Source organism: Antechinus flavipes, chromosome 1, assembly GCF_016432865.1.
Source record: "Antechinus flavipes isolate AdamAnt ecotype Samford, QLD, Australia chromosome 1, AdamAnt_v2, whole genome shotgun sequence".
Taxonomy (NCBI): Eukaryota; Metazoa; Chordata; class Mammalia; order Dasyuromorphia; family Dasyuridae; genus Antechinus; species Antechinus flavipes.
The window spans coordinates 654,632,680-654,652,959 of NC_067398.1; the positions used below are offsets into that span (position 1 = coordinate 654,632,680).

The 20,280-nt window shown below is 46.4% G+C and overlaps 1 protein-coding gene across 3 annotated transcripts; it reads right to left on the minus strand.

Annotated features, from left to right (window-relative positions):
* Positions 1-8,629: 8,629 nt before the first annotated feature.
* RAB3D (RAB3D, member RAS oncogene family) lies at positions 8,630-19,386 on the minus strand. 3 transcript variants are annotated; one of them, XM_051971575.1, is made up of 5 exons: positions 19,232-19,386; positions 17,239-17,466; positions 14,015-14,133; positions 12,201-12,325; positions 8,630-9,729 (listed from the first exon to the last, which is right to left on the minus strand). In XM_051971575.1, the coding sequence occupies exons 2-5, from the start codon at positions 17,464-17,466 to the stop codon at positions 9,542-9,544; spliced, it is 660 nt and encodes a 219-aa protein (XP_051827535.1). In that variant the 5' UTR covers positions 19,232-19,386; the 3' UTR covers positions 8,630-9,541. The 3 variants fall into 3 exon arrangements, with proteins under 3 accessions (XP_051827535.1, XP_051827536.1, XP_051827537.1); XM_051971576.1 differs by having other exon boundaries at positions 18,973-19,324; XM_051971577.1 differs by lacking the exon at positions 19,232-19,386 and adding an exon at positions 18,136-18,738.
* Between the last annotated feature and the right edge of the window lie 894 nt (positions 19,387-20,280).

Sequence of the window (20,280 nt, forward strand, 5' to 3'; positions counted from 1 at the left end):
AAAGAAGAAATATGTCCACCATACTCCCATCCATACATTCCTTCCACCTCCTACCTTCTTACCCCTCCTTACCTTACTTACCTACCTTCTAGTCTTTGTCCTCAAGGACTTCACAGTGCAGGGGTCCTCAAACTTTCTAAATAGGGGGCCAGTTCACTGTCCCTCAGACTGTTGGAGGGCCAGACTATAGTAAAAACAAAAACTTTGTTTTGTGGGCCTTTAAATAAACTTCATAGCCCTGGGTGAGGGGGATAAATGTCCTCAGCTGCTGCATCTGGCCCACGGGCCGGAGTTTGAGGACCCCGGAAGTATGCCAGATTCTCCTCTTGATAATAGAATGCCTGAGAAACTATCTTCTAGCCCAAGTTCTGGTTTAGTTCTTTGTTTAGTTCTTTGGATGTGGTAGAAAAAATGATGGACCTGGGTTTTCTCCCCTCTGTTTCTCCCTGTGTGACCTTGGGAAAAGTCCAGGTTTCACAAGAAATTGTACTAGATGATCCCTAATACACTGGACAGCCCAGTGGGTAGAGCATTGGACTTGAAATCAGGAAAGCTCATCTTCCTTTTTTCAAATCTGGCCTCAGACACTTACTAACTGTGTGACCGTGGGCTCTTTACTTGTCTCAGTTTCCTAATCTGTAAAATGAGCTGGAGAAGGAAGTGAAAAACCAGTCCAGTATCTTTGCTAAGAAAACCCTGAATGGATCATGAAGAGTTGGATACAATTGAACAACAAGTCTCCCCAGTCCTAAATCTAGGATTCTATTCCCAGAAAGTTCCCAGCTCTAAAAGGAGCCAGTGGTGCTGTAAGAGGGTGGTGGTAGTGGGTGATGAGGGAAAGGACAGAAAGAGAGACAGAGGCAGAGGGATAGAGAGAGATAGAAACGGACAGAGAGAGATAGAAATAGACAGAGACAGAGACAGAGAGAGACAGAGATACACACAAAGAGAGACAGAGAGACAGAGACAGAGGCACACACACACACACACACACAGAAACAGAGAGAGGAGAGGCTTCCAAAAAAACAGAGGTTTTTAAAAAAAATTTTAATAGAGTTTTTTAATTAAAGCTTTTTATTTTCAAAATAGATACATGGATAATTTTCATGGGTAAATTGCAACATTAAACAACAAAATCTTGTGTTCTAAATTTTTCCTTCTCTTATCCCCACCCTCTTCCCTAGACAGCAAGTAATCCAATATATGTTAAACATGTGCAATTCTTATATACATATTTCCACAAATATCATGCTGCACAAGAAAAATCAGATCAAAAAGGAAAAAAATAAGAAAGAAAACAATGCAAGCAAGTAAACAACAACAACAACAACAAAAAAAAAAACTGAAAATACTATGTTGTGATCTACATTCAGTTCCCACCATCCTCTCTCTGGGTGCAGAAGGCTCTTTTCACAAGATCATTAAAACTCTCCTGAATCATCTCATTGTTGAAGAGAGCCACATCCATCAGAATTGATCATCATATAATCTTCTTGTTGCCATATATGATGATCTCCTGGTTCTGCTCATTTCACTCAGCATCAGTTCATGTAAGTCTCTCCAGGCCTTTCTGAAATCATCCCTTTGGTCATTTCTTACAGAACAATAATATTCCATTCATTCATTACCACACATTTATATACATTCATATACCACAATTTACCCAACCATTCTCCAACTTATGGGCATCCACTCAGTTTCCAGTTTCTTGCCACAAACATTTTTGGACATGTGGATCCCTTTCCCTCCTTTAAGATCTCTTTGGGGTATAAGCCCAGTAGAAACTCTGCTGGATCTAAGGGTACGCACAGTTTGATAACTTTTTGATAAATTCAGTGCCATGCTTTTCAAGACCGTTCGTAGTCAAAGCAAAGAGAACACCAAGCAGATCCCCAATAAGTGTATTTTTAAAAGGAGAATTTTTCATATATGGGTAATAACAACTATTCTAAAAGCCCTTCCCACTCATGAATCGTTCCTCCCTATCCTCTGCTCCTGACCCAGTTTTTCTTCACATTCTCACTGGAGTGCAAGATTGTCAAATATGAATGTCCAAACTGATTATTGCTTCATGAGTTGTAGTTCTCTTCACAATAGAAGGCTTGAAGAAAATAGTTTCTAAATTAGAGGATACAGGAAACTTATTGGGCCAACTTGGCTCTTCCCTTCCTCCAGATGTTTAATACTAGAAATGCCAAGTACATGAATTGATGCAAAAAAGTTATACTTTTACTTAGAAATAAAAAATCTATTTCATCTCTATTTTTCTTTGCCTTATGGATGCAGTTTGGTCCTTTAATTGACCCCAGCTCTAATAAACTACAACACTTATCAATGACTAACTCGTAGTAGATGCTTAACAAATATTTATTGACTGAGTGAATACTTGGCACTGGAGAAATAAAAAGTACATTCTTCCTAACCCCCATTAAGGATCTCATTAAGGTTTTACATAGCTAGAACACAGTAAGAGCATGACCTTACCCTCTGATGCAGAACCAGTAACAAAATATAGAAGAAGGAAGGAGATTAATTAGGAAGACAGATTTTTGCATCAATTTTTAAATTTTCCAAATGTATTTTATTTGAAGAAACAGAATAAGCAAAAAGAAAAACAGAAAAGAAATACCAAGAAATAAAACAAAAGAGAGTATTACCATGTGCCAGCAGAACATCTGGGAGGATGTCAAATATCAAATATTTTTGATAAAGGTCTAATATACAAGATACAAACAGTGGCAAAATCATCAGAGGAACTTAATTTACCCAGAATTGTTATTTTCAAAAACTAATTCTTGTTTCATTTAAAAAAATTAAAAGTAAATAAAAGTTGCAACTTTTCTCTTTCTCTTTATGATACTGTCCTTAGCTGTTTACCACTTCCTTGGGCTGATGTGAAGCCCCCAGGAATCACAAAGGATAGAAGTACATGTATGTGTATATAAACTTATGTGTGGGTGTGTTTGGGTACACAGATGATGTGGGTCTATAGATAGACAGATAGATGGATACTTAGATAAAATGATTTCAACTCAAATGTAATCACCCATTACCAGTATCTGGGATCAGGAACTAAGGTGCACTAGCCGAAGTACCATCAACCTCCCTTAGTAATGGTTAGTATTTTTTAAATAAATCTTTTCAACAAAGGAAAAAGGAAAAACAACAGCTAACATTTGCATAACACTTGCAATGTGCCAGGAACTGTGCTAAGTACTTAAAAATTATCTCATTCAATCCTTACAACAATCCTGGGATGTAGATGCTATTATTATTCCCATTTTACAGATGAAGAAACTGAGGCAAACAGGAGTTAGGAAATTTGGCCAGGGTTCTATAGCTAATGAAAGTCTGGGGCAGAATTATGAGGTCAGATTTTCCTGATTTCAGATCTAGTGCTCTAAGGAAAAGATCATTTAAGCAATTCCTGCCTCATGATATAAAATTGATTTAAAAAAAAAAAAAGAAAAAGAAAAAGAAAAGAAATTCCAGCAAATTAAAAATAACAGCTGCAGACTGCTACCATGTAGTGTCAGATTTAAGTGGGTAGCAGCCCCACCCGGTGCTCTAAATGTAAGTCACAGTTCAGAATCTGGTTCTCTGCTGGGTACACACACACACAATTTCTCATCCGTGTCCTTGCAGATATCTTTAAAACAGTTCAAGAAGGGGATGCTCCCTACTACATGATAAAAACCCACAGTCATATTCTAAGTAGCAGCGTCAACATTTGGCCACCCCCTCTCAGTCCACTCCCTCTGATGCATTATCACGTCCCCAATTTCTGTGGATAGTACATCCATCCTTGATTAGGGCTTTGATTGTTGCCTTTCAGCTGTGCCATGCAGACTCTCACTACTCAAAATCCTCTGCCATTGGTTTTCTTTTCTTTTTTCCTTCTTTTTGGTATTTTTGGCGCCCATACGCATTGATTTGCTCTTACCACCTACTGCACTACTGTAACTTTGTTTTATCTCTCTTCCCTTCCCTCTCCCTCTGCCTTTCCCCTTTCCCTACCTCAGTATCTCTGCCACAAAAACCCCAAATAGGGTCATAAGACATAACTGACAAAAACTACATTTACTGCCTGTGTAACTTTGAGCAAGCCTGGATCTGAGGGGGTTGGTCTCATCCAGGTTCCTTCTAGGTCTCAATCTGTGATCCCTATGTTACTTTTTTTTTGAGATCATGTAGATTTTTGAAGTAGAAAGGGTCTCAGAGATGCTCTCCAATCCAACGCATTTAAAAGATGAGGAAACTCAGATTGAGGAAGGAAAAATGACTTGCCCAGATGTCATACAGCTATTACACGTATGAGGAGGAACTCATTACATGTATGAACTCATATCTTTACTCTGATCCAAGCATCCTTGTCCACCCCAATTCCCCCAAATGAATTTGTAAACATGGCAGCCAGCAGATGTTACAAGGAGGGAAGGAATCTGCTCATGGGTTTTTCTTTCCTCTGATTGTGGGGAAACAGATATTTTTCTTGTGGATTTCTTTGAATGTAAACTTGATGAAGACACTTCCTGTCGGATGTATTTAAGAATATATCAAATACTGAAAATATTTTTTGATGTTGTAATCATATTTTGCCTCCGCCCAAGTGAAAAGATAAAAGTTTATTTTGATGGGGAGAGGGGTAAGAAAAAGGTTTCTGTAGAGTTTACAGCCTTGATGGATGTGATTGTTAGGCTAGTTCCCAAGAAACACCAATTGGACGGGTAAAAGACAGCCTGTTGTAACCAGCTGGCAGAGCTGAGGCAACGGGGCCTGTTCTGACAATGCTGTTTTTCTGCATAAAGGAAGCTGCAAACAGCCTTGGGGTAAACATGTCTCCTTCAGTCTGCAAGCTCCCCAGACCACCCTAGCCTCCTTTTCCTTTCAGTCCCAATGGCTCTTCCTGCAGAGAAAATGGGCCTCCCTGGTTCAATAGTTCTCATTACAGACCCAGGAGGAAGCTGTTAATAATTCCACTAAATGTTTTCACTGACTGACCTGACCTTAACTGTAAGAACTGTAAGTCCGCAGAGACTAAAGACGGTGTCTGTTGCTTCTAGGATTAAAAAAAAAAAAGGCCTTGATTAGCTTGATATTTAAAGCCTTGCACAATCTGATACCCTCTTGTTTTTTTTCCGGCCTATCTCAGAGTTTGCATCTCAACATCCTCTATATTTTGGCTAAAAAAAAAAAAAAGGCTAAAAGACACCACTAGCCTTTTCCTAATTTAATTTTCCTTTTCTCAACATCTACAAGTGGGCTCCTCATGTGCCTGGGGGACAATAATACCTCCCACCTTCCTACTGAAGTCTTTCTCTCCTTTCTAGGACCAGCTCTGGGGTCTCTTTGCTCCATCCCATAAACTGCAGTTTGTGCCTTATGTTTGTAGTATAATTATTTGTGGACATGCTGTAACTTTCCTAGAAAATTAGAAGCTTTTTCAGGGCAGGAACATTGCCACTTTCCAGCATAGGGCTGTTGTGCATAGGAGATACTTAATTTTAAGTTGGCTGAATCAAATCAAATTAACAGCAGACCCTGGCACATCACATAGGTCTATACCAAGTACATCGATTGATCCTTATGCATTTATTGAGCACCTACTATATGCTAGGGTCAATTGGGTGGCACAGTAGGAGAGAGTGCTGGGTCTAGAGCTGGGTCTAAGACAGAGATAAAAATTTGGCCTCCAACACTTACTATCTGGGTGACCTTGCACTGTTTGCCTCAGTTTCCCTATCTGTAAAATGAGCTGGAGAAGGAAATGGCCAACCACTCCAGTATCTTTGCCAAGAAAACCTCAAATGGGGACTTGAAAAGCCGGATGCAACTGAAAAATAACTGAATAATAACCACCACAATAGCAGCAGCAATGTTCAAGGCACCATGCTAGGTTGGGGGGAGGAGGGGTGGGGAGGAAGGAGAAAACAAAACAAGTCTCAGCCCTTGAGGATCTTATTATCCAGCCCAAAAAGGCAACTTTATGTAGTTCCATACAAAGTAATTTGGAGGGAGCCTTGCAAAGAATTTTACATACACTATCTCCTTTTATCCTTTCAAAACTCCAAGAAGTAGGTACTATTGTCACTATTTTAAGGATGAGGACATTTTCGCAGATATAAATTAAGTGGTTAATCCACAGCTGGTATTTTAAACTGGATTTGAATCCAAGTTTTTCTGACAGCAGGTTAGAGGTCCATCTATCATGTCACTGTTGGTCATTAGCAGCTGGGGTTTAAGAGTGGAGACAAGGAGCTCAGAAAAGACTCCAAGGCCATTTTCAATGGGAGCCTAAATTTAAGCTTGAAATTCTTCACCCTTTTCTGGAATTAGATCCCTTAGATAGCTTGATAATGATAAACTCTCTCAAAATAATATTTTTAAATAATTGAATTAAATAATTGCTCAATTACCATTAGAGATTCATGGAAAATCAAAGATGCAATTTTCCCACCCAAGGTCACTGAGCCCTTGGAGGGTTGTGAACCTTAGGTTAAAAAATTTTTAGCCCATAAACTCTATTATGATTTTAACCACACTCTCCAACATCTGCTATGAACAGGAAGAAACACCTCCATCTCCCCAAATGGAGCATTTGTAAAGCCAACAATGGGTGTCCAAGAAGAATCATCCAACACGAGGTTTTCTGCAATCTCTTCTTTTTCCAGACATATTCAACGACTGTTTGAAAGCCTCAAACCCATTGATAAATTGGGAGGATGTCTACCCCTAGGATGGGGAGACTTCCCCTAGAGGAATTGGCAGGGGAGAACAATTTGCTCCTATGTCCACACATCAGGTGCTATGAACACTTGGAGCTTTCTCAGGTACCAAAGACACTGCATCCTGGGCCATCACCAGCTGTCCTGAATTTTGTCCTTCCTTTGACTTGATAGCTCTGGAAGACAGGGCAAGGCTGACAACTTGGTGCAATTCTGCCTCATTTAAATCTGATTTATGTCAAGTGAAGATCATGACGTCCCTGGTCCTCTTTCAAATGAATAATGAACATGAAAATTCTCACTTTTTAGAAGGCTTCTCCTCTTTAGGTTATTGCCCATTTCTTTAAAATGTCCCAAATAAAAACCATACCCTAAGAAAATCAACTTGAGGTCCTCTCCAGAAAGAGGTGTGGTTCTGTCCCTTTGCCCAAGCAGATTTAGGAAGCAAAGTGATGGATGTTTATAAATGACCTCTTCCCTTCTCCCCTCCCCACTTGGAATGAGAAAAGGATGCCGTTTCCGGCTGAGATGGCAGAAAAAATCAAGTCTCTTTCTGCAAGGAGGAACTCGGGGTGTTCCCAACAGGAAGCTGTGATTCCCACACCCTCCTTGTATAAAGCCTAATTTTCCCCCCATGGATCATAGATTTGGGGCTGGAATGGTCCTTAGAGTTAATTTTATCGAACCCTTTCATTTTACAGGTGAAAAAACTAAGGTCTTTCTAGGCTTTGTGACTCACCAAACGTCCCACAGGTAATTAAATGGCAGTACTGGAATTTGAATTCAGGTTTTTTTGATGTTGAATCTGGTGTTTCTTCCTACTAGTCTGGGGATGCTCCTGAGAGATGTGCGGACAACTAGTGGGACACCTGTTCTTATAATCTAGCGGTGGAAGGCAATTGTCCTAATGGGTCTGAGACACAATTAGATCATATCTGAAATTAGAGACTGAACCAGGTGTGTGCTGGAGACAGCTGGACCTGATTTGCAAGAGCTAGCTGTTAAATTCTCAGCATGAGCATTTATACCTCAAAAACTGGCAAATGCTCCAAATCAGAGTTTGGTTCATTTTTTTTTTTTTTTGGATAATCTAGACTTAAAGCAATGATGAAAATATTAATAATTCAGATTGCACAAAGTATGCTGTGTAAACTTTTTTTTCTTCTAAAGAACTAGTTAATTTTTTTGGTCTAATCTCTTTTTTTTTTAATTAAAGCTTTTTATTTACAAAATATATGCATGGGTCATTTTTCAGCATTGACCCTTGCAAAGTCTTCTGTTCCAAATTATTCCCTCCTTCCCCCCACCCCCTGGAGAACTGGTCATTAAACATTTACCAGCATACTCTTTGATGGGCCTGACATTTTTACTGGGGGGAAAATAACTAGGACTTTTCTTCCACCCACCCTCCAAAACACACCTTAGCCTTTGCAAGTCTGCACAGTGTATTCTCCCTCCTGAAAGTATATCTGTTTAGAAGCTCCTTGAAGAGAAACAATGTTTTAGGAGATTTTTTTGTCTCCCTATCCTAGGGCCTGGCACAATCCCTTACAAAAAGTAGGCATTTGATAAAATGATTGTGAAATGAGTTGATTAAAAGCAGGCACCTCGCCTCAGCCTTCCACTGGACCTACAAAGGGGGTTACGTCTGGCTTTTACTAATCCTCAGGTGCTGATGGATAGCCAGGACAACTCTCTCTCAATGGCTCAGAAGAGCTCCTGTGTGTTCTTCATAAACCTAATTTACCCAGGGACCAAAGGGAACTGCCAGACCTTTGCTCAATTTCCTTTCCTGGCAGGAAGTAAAGGTTTACAACGCCCAACTGTGCTGGAACCAAACTTTCTGGGGCCTCCAAGGCAGGCCCCGGGTCTCCATCTTGCCTCTATAACTTCACAGTCTGTCAAAATGTCCATTATTTTATTAAACTCAAGACTTTTGTGTTAAAAATGTGATTTTCCACCCATTCCCGCTATCCACGGTTCTATAATGAAATCTTCACGGGGATTGGGGAGATGGGATGGAATGAAAGCAGGACCATAATGGGGATAAATGAAAACAACTGACAATTGTGTCGCTTGAAAGGCACTTTTCATGTCTCCGAAGTGAGAAGAAACCACTGGACTAACTTTTCCCTTTTGGGTTTCCAATGTTTTAGTGGAACTAAAAAAATTGACTTTGTTGCTCTGTATTTTCCCAGGCAGTAGGGAGGATGTGTGGGACAAGAGGGGGCGAAGGCCTAGGAACACATGCTCCCGTCAGCTCCTCTGCGGGGGACACTGGCTGCCCCTTCTGGTCAGTGGGGCTTACCCCTCACAGGGACCCCTTTGAAACTCCGAGGGGAGGCCCACCTGCCATCCGTGGACTTTCTGGTAGATTTAGGAAATGCTCCTGATTGATGCTGTAATGAGTGGGGCCTTTCCTCCCTTCTTCCTCGCTAGTTGTTCATCCAACTGGCTGGGGCCGCAGCCTATTAAATGCCCACCTCCATCCCACCACTCCCCCAAACAGGGAAATGTCGGGGGCGCATCCGATCTCCCGGGCCTTCAGTCAACACCAGGCCCAGCCAGCACCAAGGCCTGCTCTCCACGGGCTCCGGGTGGATCCGGGAGGGCCGGGCTCTCTGGGGGAGTGGGCAGGCAGGCTCCGAGGGAGAAATGAGGAGCAGAGTTCCACAGGCACGGGGGGCAGAAGCGGAGGCCCTGAGTGGGCCGCAGTCCCCGCGGGGGGAGAAAGGGGGTGCCCCGGGACTGGCTCTCGCTGCTCCTGACTTCTGGCAGCCGTAAAACCCGGCAGGAAGAGGGGCGGGGGCCCAGCGTTAGCAGCTGCAGCTGCCGGCCTGGGCAGGGGGCCCCTCGCCGAGCGTCGCGCCCTTGCTGTTGCCCACGGCTCCCGGCCCCGCTTCCAAGCTCTCGTTCATCTTCTCGCAGATGATGTCCACCAGGCGTTCAAAGACCTGCTTCACGTTGATGTTGTCCTTGGCACTGGCTTCGAAGAACTCAAAACCTGCAGCGAGCCAGAGAAGGCCGGGGTGAGACCCCTGGGCAGGGGCACCACCCCCTCCCCCAGCTCTGGGGGGAGCACTCCCGGGACAGTTCTGGGGGGAGCAGCAGGGGACGGAATGCTGTTCCGGGGGAGACAGATACCCCACCTCCGGCTACGACTCTGGACCCGTCCTCTGAGCCTCCGGTGGAGGCAGGGCAGACTGGACCAGAGAGGGCCTTCCCTAGGGTGAGGGGGGAAAAGCCCATCATGTGGCAACTTCCTCTTTTAACTAACTGAGCAGGGGCCACACTCTGCCCTTTCTACACTTCAGGAGGACAACCATGGTCACTAACTTCTATAAGAGGTGCCCCTGAAGCCCCGGACAAAGCCCCAGCTAGTCCACCCCAGTTACGGCCCGACAATCGATCATTAGCCATAGGGAGGTGTTCTACAGGGGCTCAGAAAGACCCCAAACCAGGCTCAGACCTCAGGCCCGTGCTCTCTCTGTTAGTCATTTCATTTCTGTTTGCCTCAGTTTTCTCATCTGTGGAATGGCAGTAGCATTTGCCTCTCAGGGTTGTCATGAAAACCAAATGAAATGACAGTGGAAAGCACTATGTAAAGGTTAGTTCTGACTAATGCTTTGGGGGGGGCACAGTCTCTGAGCCCCGGTCAGATCACACTGGGGTCACACAGGCAATGGCGGCCAGCAAGTTTTAGGAAGAATGTGGACAAGCAGAAGCATGGCCGGAGAGAGAGGCCTGAATGCGAGAAGAGGGAGAGCCAGCGGCGGGAGGGGATCAGCAGAAAGAGCCCATTAGTCTAGATAAGGGAAGGGGAGACAGCAGGACTGGGGAAGGCCAGGGATATTCCCTATTTTATCTTTGTAACCCCCCAATCTTCTACATGTCACTCTTCAGTCATGGTCAGCTCTTCATGTCCCCATTTGGGTTTTTCTCGGCAGAGATACTGGTTTGCCATCGCCTTCTCCGGCTCATTTTACAGTTGGGGAAACTGAGGCAAACAGGGTCACACAGCTAGTTAAGTGTCTGAGGCTGGATTTGAAATCAGGTCTTCCTGACCCCAGAATGCTATTCATGTATGAATTGTCAGATATATTGTAGAAGAGGTTACCACTTGGTTGTGGGTCAGACTAGGCGACTAGAGGTCCCTTCCCATTTAGAAACTGAATGAATGTATGAATTATGGTCATTATTCCAACATTTATTTACCCAGATGTCAATGACTAACTGGCTAGCTCCTCCTCCTCCACCTCCACCCTTGGGGCTTATCTCATTCCTTATTCACCATATTGTTGAATGTTAATGTTAATATGGGAGTGGAGGGGAAGGACATGCTGTCCAGTTTTATCACTTGATCAGGGTTGAGAATTCCCTCCACCATATCTCTGTCTGTCTCGGTCTGTCTCTATCTCTGCCTCTCTCTGTGTCTCTCTCTCTGTTTCTCTCTCTCTCTCTCTCTGTCTCTGTCTCTCTCCTGTCTCTGTGTCTCTCTGTCTGTTTCTGTCTCTCTGTCTCCCTGTCTGCCTCTCTCTCTGTCTCTCTCTCTCTGTCTCTCTCTCTCTCTCTCTCTCTCTCTCTCTCTCTGTCTCTTTCTCTCTCTCCTGTCTCTGTCTCTCTCTGTCTCTCTCCTGTCTCTGTGTCTCTCTCCCCGTCTGTCTGTCTCTCTCTCCACACACACACACACACACACACACACATATGTATATATACAGACATATCTTTTAAAAAAACATGTTGTTACAAAAGAATTCATTGGGCAAGGGAGGCGAGGAGGGAGAAAGAAATTCAGAAGCAAAAGGGATGTAAAGACAAAAGAAAGTGACAAAAATAGGATTGAATCAAACCTGACAGTCAGACAGGGAGTTGCCCGAGGCATATGTTGAGAAGTGAAGGGACTCACCCATGTATGTGTCAGAGGCAGGAAGCCAGGGCAAGCCCTCTACCTATTATGTCAATCTTAAACTCAGTGGTAATATTTACCTGAGTAGAATGAAATTAAGAATACTAGTTAAATATATTTTAATATATTTAACATGTATTGGTCAACCTGCCATCTAGGCGAGGAGATGGGGGGAAGGAGGGAAAAATTTGGAACAGAAAGTTTTGCAAGGGTCAATGTTGAAAAATTAACTATGCAGATATCTTGTAAATAAAAGGCTTTAATTAAAAAGAGAGAAAATAGAATGCTAGTTAAAAGAAAAAAATGTTCATGGAATGATTAGAACACAGGGAACATGAAAGATATTATCTTTCTCTATATTATTCTCAATTTCCAAAAATTCCCAAAGTTTTAGGGGGCAGATAGAATTCTTATCCCAGAGAAATTACTATGGATTTGTATTGAAGGAAAAACCAAGAGATCTAATTAGTTGTACGGGCTTGTTTCTCTAGTCAGGCTTGGCCCAGAGATCAGTCAAGTCAGTTTTGGGGGGCAGGGATGGGTCATTTGTCCCTCCAACCATCACTGACCTAGGTCATCAGCGAGGTGCTTGCCATCTTCTGTGGACACGACCCGCTCATCTTCCAAATCGCACTTGTTCCCAATGAGGATGACCTGGGCATTATCCCAGGAGTATGTCTTAATCTGTGTGGCCCTGGAGAGGAAAGGGAAGCAAAAAATGTTTCTTCTCAGTGACCGTGTCTGCCCCAGGACAAGCCAGCCTGGTTCTGAATGTCTCTCCCGGTCAGCCTGCTCAGTCTAGTCAAAAGTGGGTTAGGGGACACTCATGAGTGGACTGAAGAAAGGAGCGACAAAGTTTAACAGTGTAGTTCACTTTCCGCAGCACTCACTCACAGCCACGGCTCATGCCTTAAGCTGGATGGGAAAGGACCCCCTTCCCCTTCCCAAGGGTTCTGGGGGCTTTGGGCTTGCTTCATTTGTCCTGGTCAGCACCGGATGCAAGGGAAGGAGTCTTGGACAGGACAGCTTGAGCCACGGGAACCTTGGAGTCCAAGATCCGAGCCAAATGTTGTTACCTGTCCCACAGGCAAGGAGACGGGACCAGAGGAGGCAAGCGGGCAGGGCTTTGGACGGGGAACCTGGGGAAACCAACGGCTGTGTAGGATTTGAGCTAAAATTGTGAATTTAATCCTTCTCTCCTCCCCAGACTTGGGGTAGGAGGGATTAAGCCTTCTATGTGTTGGGAGCAAATATATTCTTCTTGTACCTTTGAAGTAAATATTCCTTTGTAAAAGCTAAAACAATAGCACTAGTGTTAAAGCAAACAGCTCTGAAAGACGTAAGAACTTTGATCAAAGCTTGATTCTGAGGCCGTGATAAATACTGCTACCTGCCTCCACAAAGGCAGATGACGGACTCAGGGTGCAGATTGAGCTGTATATATATTTAGGACAGGGCCAATGAGGGAAATCATTCTGTTTGCTTAAGCAAGCTTTGTTTTTCTTTTTCCTTTTTCTGATTTGGGGGTAGGGAAGAGGCTGGATGGGGTGGGGGGAGAAAGCAGATTGTTAATTGAAAAAAAAAAGACATTTAAAAACTTTTTTTTTTTGAAGATGAGACTCCTTCCTCTTTTGGCAGAGGGATAGTGATTTATAGGTATGGAATGAGGCATATGCTAGCTTGGATGATGTTTTGAGTTGGTTTAATTTTGCTGCAAGGGAAGATTCTTTGGGATTGGACAGAGTCATTGCAAAATGGCAACAATCTTGTGTTTTGTTTTGTTTTAAAAAATATCAACTTTCTTGTGCAGGATGATAAATGTGGAAATATGAGAAGAACTGCACATGTTTAACATATATTGAATTACTTGATATCTGGGGAGGGGGTGGGAGAAGGGACGAAGAAAAATTTGGAACACAAGGTTTTGCAAGGGTGAATGTTGAAAACTATCTTTGTGTATATTTTGAAAATAAAAAGCTGTTATTAAAAAAGAATATTAATAAAATGCTTCAAAAAGGAAAAAAAGCACCTAAAACAATGGAAATTGGGAAAAAAAATCTTAAAATCTTTCATCAGCATTTGAAAATGAAAAACCAAAAAAGTTAAATATGAATAAAGCATCCTAAAGAATAAAACAAACATTTCAATATCATTCACAAATTATATTGTAGAGGTTAGAAAAAAATGAGGAAAAGTCCGGTGGCCTACATGGTTTAAGAAAAAGTACCTAAAATTAAAGAAGCCATTCTCTGTGAGGCTAGATTGAGTCCCCCTTGGAGGAAGACATTCCCATCTACTAACAGACACCCTAGCAAGGAATAGGACGTGTGGGTCTAGGGCCTGGCATCTGGCATTGCAGGGAGTGAAGGGCAGGGTGACTCACCAGTCCTGGACAGCATTGAAGGATTCCTGGTTTGAGACATCATACATCAGCAGGAAGCCCATGGCACCCCGGTAATAGGCAGTGGTGATGGTCCGATAGCGTTCCTGCCCTGCAGTGTCCTGCAAAACACAGAAATGAGGTAACTCCTCATCCTCACCCCTGCCAAAATTCCCAAGCCTCTAGCTCCAATGCTACCAGCATCCCAAGATTCCCTCACATCGGGGGTTTCAGAGATGGCTCCACATCAGACAAATGCTTTGCAAATAAGAGCCTTGTCTAATGTAAAAGCCTCCTTGCATCTATCCTCGGGAAGGCTTAAACTCGGGCCAGGTGAGGATCAGTTAAATGAACTGCTCACACAGCCTACAGAGCAGCCTTAGAGGGAACTTGATAGCTATTTTCATTTTTTTCCCCTTTTTCTTTTTTTTAATTATAGCTTTTTATATACAAAACATATGAATGGGTAATTTTTCAGCACTGACCCTTGCAAAAACTTCTGTTCCAACTTTTCCCCTCCTTCCCCCCACCCCCTCCCCCAGATGGCAGGTAGTCCAATACATGTTAAATATGTTAAAGTATATGTTAAATACTATACACACACACACATATGCACACACACACACATACACATATTTATAGTTATCTTGCTGCACAAGAAAGATCAGATTTAGAAAGAAGGTAAAAAATAACCTGAGAAGAAAAAACAAAAATACAAGCAAACAATTACAGAAAGAGTGTAAATGCTATGTTGTGGGCCACACTCATTTCCCAGTGTTCTTTCTCTGGGTGTAGCTGGTTCTGTTCATTATTGATCAATTGGAACTGATTTGGATCCTCTCATTGTTGATGGCTATTTTCAAGTAATCAAAGGACTGTCACATGGAAGAGGAATTCATCTTGTTCTGTTTGGCTTTAGAGAATAGCCGAATCAGGAAAAACAGGTGAAATGGCAAAAATTTAGGCAAATGCAGGCTTGACATTAGAAAGAACTAATGATTACAGTTGTTCAAAATGGAATGACCCAGACCCAAGAAGTGGTGGGTCCTGTCCTTTGAGATCTCTAAGAAGAGCCTGAACAGGTATGTTATGGAATTTCTTTTGGATACATGATGGCTGCTGAGGTCCCTTCAAAATCTTGAGTTTTGTGATGGAACTTTGAGCTTAGAGAGCCCTGGTCTTGGGGAGATGTGATCGAAAATACTGGACCCCCTAGTTTGGGGGCTGACAAAGTCCACCTTCCCAGGGGATGCCCAGTAAAGGGGGTGGCCAAGGTTCTGGGAAATCTCCTGTTGTGGGAAGGGTAAACATGGCCCTCTATACCCCTCAGCAACCCCAAGGAATCACAGAACGCAGGGATTTCTAGCCCAACCCTCAGATGGAAAGGATTCTCCATGAATCTCACCCCCTCCCAGCTAGAGCTCTACAATTCTGTGAACCTCCTGAGGCAGCCCACCTCCCTTTGGCTCATCTCTAATTGCTTTTGTTTGTTTTTTCTCAACAATATTTTATTTTTCCAAGTACATGTAAAAATAGTTTTTAGCATTTATTTTGTAAGACTTTGTGTTCCAAATCTTTCTCCCTCTCTCCCTTACCTCCCCCCTACCCAAGACAGCAAACAATCTGATATAGGTTAAATACGTTCAGCTATAATTGTTACGAACCTTTTCCTGGAACAGAACTTAAAATTGTCTCTTTGCAGCCTTCACTTATTAGGCCTAATTCAATTAGCCCTTGGGATCGCACACATGACAGCGCTTTCAGTACCTGAAAACCGCTGTCCTGCTCCCTCCTGCCCTTCTCTTTTCTAGATCCCTGAACTTGGAGGAGAAAGAGGCTCCCTAAATTCCCTGTCTGAGGGTAGAGACAGCTTCAAGCACCAGTTGCAAAGTCATGTCCCTTTAGATCTAGGGGAAACTCGAGATGTACAAACCTTAAAAGCCTTTCACAACATCAACAAGCCCAAATGTAAAGGATGCCCAGAGACACTCTGGGAATTGGAGCAGGAAGGGAGAATGCTTCCGACTTCAGCTTATGTTTATTCCAGGAAAGCACTGATTCCTGGGTACTTAGCCTCCCCCACCCCCATGCACACACACACCCAGCGAGCCAGGTCCCCTCCCAGCACCTACCACACACCCACAGCCCTGCTATTTGAGCAGACTGAGCTCAGGAAGCTCTGGGTTACTGTGGCAACCCCTGCCAGCCCCAGAGCTGGGCTCCGAGGTACCCCCCCAGATGGGAGAGGAGGATGGGTCCTTTCTCGAGGAAGGGAAGGACGTGAGCCTGATTTTACAGTCCCTGTCTGAGCCTGGGATGAGAACAAAGGAAGTCTCGGTGCCCTTTTTCAGACCCCACTTAGGACTGTGGCCCAGAGTCCTTTCTGCCTTTTCAGGCCATGGCTGCTGAGGAAAAAAGGGCAGCCTGAGCGGAGGTCGCACATCAAACAAAAGGAGGAGGAGGAGGAGGAGGGAAAGGCCCTCCGGGAGGGGCAGGGAGTCTCGTTCCAAACAGAGCCCAGTCCCCGCTGCTGGCGTCTCCCAGTGGTCCCCAGAGCTCTGTTAATGTGTGAGTCACCTGGACATCACCCGCAGCCCTAGAACACACACGTCTCTGACAATAGCCATCTGGCACGGCTGGTGCTGTTACCACGGTGACCAGGCCAGGGTGACAGAGACCTGGGAGCCCAGGACCGCTGCCCCAGCTCCTGCCTGGGAAACAGGAGAGCCAGTGAGGGCATGGGACTGCCTTTTATCGACTCGATTCCAGGTTTCAGCTCTGCTTCTGGGTATTGCTGGCAAAGCAAATTAGCTGTACTGAGAAATAGGGCCTCCAAGTCCCTTTGTCAGACATGGGGCTCCCTGAGGGCAGGTCTCTCCCCACTCAGATTAGGGGCCCCATGAGGACAGGGCCTACCTATGGGCCTTATAGCCCCATCCACCACACCCCAAAGGCATACTCTGACTCAGCAGTCACCTGGCTAATTCCACTTCAGCCTTCCATTTCCATAGCAACTTCCTGTGATGGGGCGGAGCGGTGGCAGGAGGTGATATGCCCTCCTAGTGGTCACCAGGCCAGGCCCAGTGCCCGGGGCCCTATCTTTGCTACTCTCTCCTCGGGGATACAGGTCAGTCACCCCCACACACACACCCCTGTACTACCCAGGGGTAGGTCCCATCTCCCTGCCATGGCGGCTTCCACGGAGTCCGGTCGCCGCGGGCACTCACCCAGATCTGCAGCTTGACCCGCTTTTCATTTCGGTAGACAGTCTTAACTTTGAAGTCAATGCCCACCGTGCTGACAAAGGCCGAGGTGAAAGAATCATCGGCATATCGGAACAAGAAGGAGGTCTTCCCCACGCTGCTGTTCCCAATGATGAGCAGCTTGAACATGTAGTCGAAATTCTGGTCGGCAGCATCTTTCTGGGCAACGTGGGGGTCTCCAGCTGAGGCCATCTGGGAAGGAGAAGGCTTCTTTTGAGCCCAGGGACCCCTAGCACAGATCTATATTCCAACCCCTAGGAGAATTTTCACATGGAGTGATTTTTCCCCGGGGTCAGTGGGGAGATGCACCCATCTGGACAGTGAGGGCCAGGGAACAAGAGGACCCGGAGGGGGTGTGACCAGCGTGGACTTTGCCCCCAGAGACCCGGATGTTGCTACCTGGGAAAGGTGTAGAGAAGGGAAGGGAACCAGCCACCTGGCTTTCACCATCCCTCCCCCCTACTCGTCTCCCCCAGTCAGCAGCCAGACTTAGTATTGACTTTGGCACCTCCTCCTGCCACGATGTTCTAGGCAGCCCTTCCGGCCTCTCCATCCTCAGCCAGGTAAAATTCTCCAGGGCTTTAACCCCTTCCCCACCACCAGCCGTCCTCCCCACTATCTTGCCCTACTTTTCCTGCTGAAAACCCCCTTTTCTATGTCCTTCCTGGCATCATACTCAGCCATGTTTCCCAACTCTCCAACTTGGATTTGTCAGAGACTGGCTGCTTGTTCCTTTTCATCTCCGACTTCCTGGAAGACACGAGGACTTCCTTTAGAAGCCCCTCATTTCCCCGGAGAATTCTCAGAGCTAGAGAAGCTCTCTCCTCCGAGGGAAGGCTAAGGCTAGCGCCCACTACTAACCATTCAGAAGAGACCGCACTTCCAGGCACCCATGGTTATGGAGATTGCCGGGTTCCCCAGTCCAAGCCCTTCCCCCCGCCCCTCTGCCCACCGGCACTAGGTTTGGGTTGGGGGCTGGGAACTTGGGGGGAGGCAAGAAGATTTCTGAGTTTCCCCGAAGTTTCGCTCCATTCTTCCCCAGGTTAGAAGGTGAGGCTCCTGACGAACTTGTTCTTAAAAGAGGGATGGTGACTTTTTCTTGGGCCATGAAAGGACGGCCAGGTGATGTACAGTTCCTAGTGATTACGATGCAGCCGTGGACATATCCCCCTCCCCCGGGTGGAATGGAAGCTCCTGGAGGACAGGGACGGTTTCCTTTTTTGTCTTCCCCTCTCCAGTGCACAGCCCAAGCTCGGACGTGGATGCTTAATAAAATGCTGCTTGTTTGCGCGGTGGAGATGGGGGGTGTCCCGAGGGAGCCTGCGGGGCAGGGAGGCTAGCTGTAGCCCTTCATCCCACTCCCTGGCCCCGCCACTAATACTCCAGGCCCAAGCCCCGCCGGGGCCAGGCAGGACCTGCTCTCATCTGGAAGAACCAGTTTGTAGAGAGAAAGGAGGGGATGGAAGGAAGAAGGAAAGCTCCGAGAGTCTGGCTGGAGTCAGTGCGTCTCCTGCCCTTCCCCTGCCCCCCCAGAGCAGACCCTTCCTGCCCCCGCCTCACAGCCTCAGCTGCGCCCCGAAACTAGCGTGTCCGCTCCAGACGTGGTCCTCGTCCCCCTGCCTGCGCCGCGGCCCTGGGGGGTTCCCTAGCATTAGTCCGGGGGCGGAGACGGTCCGGTTCCCGGGTTCCCCCACTCACCATCCCTGGGTGGTACCCCGCGCAAGCGGAGCTGGAAAAGAGGGAGCCTCGGCCCCGCGCCCCTTCTCCCCGGGACGTTTCAGTTGGCGGCCCTCTGCGCGGCTGCAGGCGGAGGAAGACCCTGCCCCAGGCACCTTGCACAGGGTCTAACTGCCCTCTCCCCCTCCGCCCGCAAGTTCTAGCGGCGGTCCGGCTGGCTGTCGGGGAAAGTCCGGAAAGTTTCTCGGCACCGCAGGGGCGGGAGGCGCGGGGTCCTCACCTCTCCGGGGGCCGGGTCGGGGCTCGGGTCGGGGCTAGGGGCGCTCCCTCCGCCTCCTCGGAGCGCGGTCTGGCCAGCCCAAGCTCCGCAGCCGCCGCCTGCTCCCGGATCCCGGCTGTGCTCCCGGCCCGGCCCCGCCCCGCCTAGCCCCGACCCAACCCAAACGGGAAAGAGGTGGCCGGGGAGGCCGGGGGCGGGGAACGGGGGAGGGCCCTCCCGGACAGGCCCCCTGGTGGCCAAGCACAAGGGCCCCCAAGATGGGGGTGACTTGCGCCGGCCTCCCCGGCTCTCGGCCCGATCCATTTCTACCGACTGTAATTAGGTGAGCTCTAAAGCCCGGTGAGATTTCCAAGAAATTGTGTTCACAACAACTAAGAAATGGGGGATACAAATATTATTAGTTTTTTTTTTTTTTTTTATAAACAGGTAAGCAAATTGAGGTCCGCAGAGCTGTGACTCGCCTAAACGCCCAGCCAGAAACCAGAACCAGAACCCGGGCTTCTGAAAAGTCGGCGCCTCCTTTTCCACCACCCTGCCCAGCTTCCTTTCTGGCCTTCAGTCTGGATTTGTCCCGCCTCACCCTTACCGCTCACCTGACCCTGGGAAGCGGTTCATCCCTGCGCATCCCATCCGCACCATCCTTAATCCCCGCTCTGCCCGGACCGACTCGGCCCAAGGACCTCGGCGTTGTCCCCTTCTCCGCCGGCTACTCGCGTCCGTCCGTCCTGACCACTTGTAAGGTTCCTCAGCCAGACCTCCTCCCGTGTCATTGGGGTGTGCCCCAGGCCCCATTCCCCAACCTCTTCTCTCCACACAATCTCACTTGTGGTCCTTACAGCCTTCATCTGCTCTGTGCCCACGAGTCAAGAGCTGTCTAGCTGGGCCATCTTGTCTACATCCCTGCCCCCGCTTTTATCTCCCCTCATTGAGGGGGATCTGGCCCTGGGATCCAGACCCAATAAGTGGGGTTTTCTTTACTTTGCCCAGAACCAGGCCTCCAAGTCACGTTCCCCCATCTTCTCCCAAAGCTCTTCCCTGCCCTCCTCTCC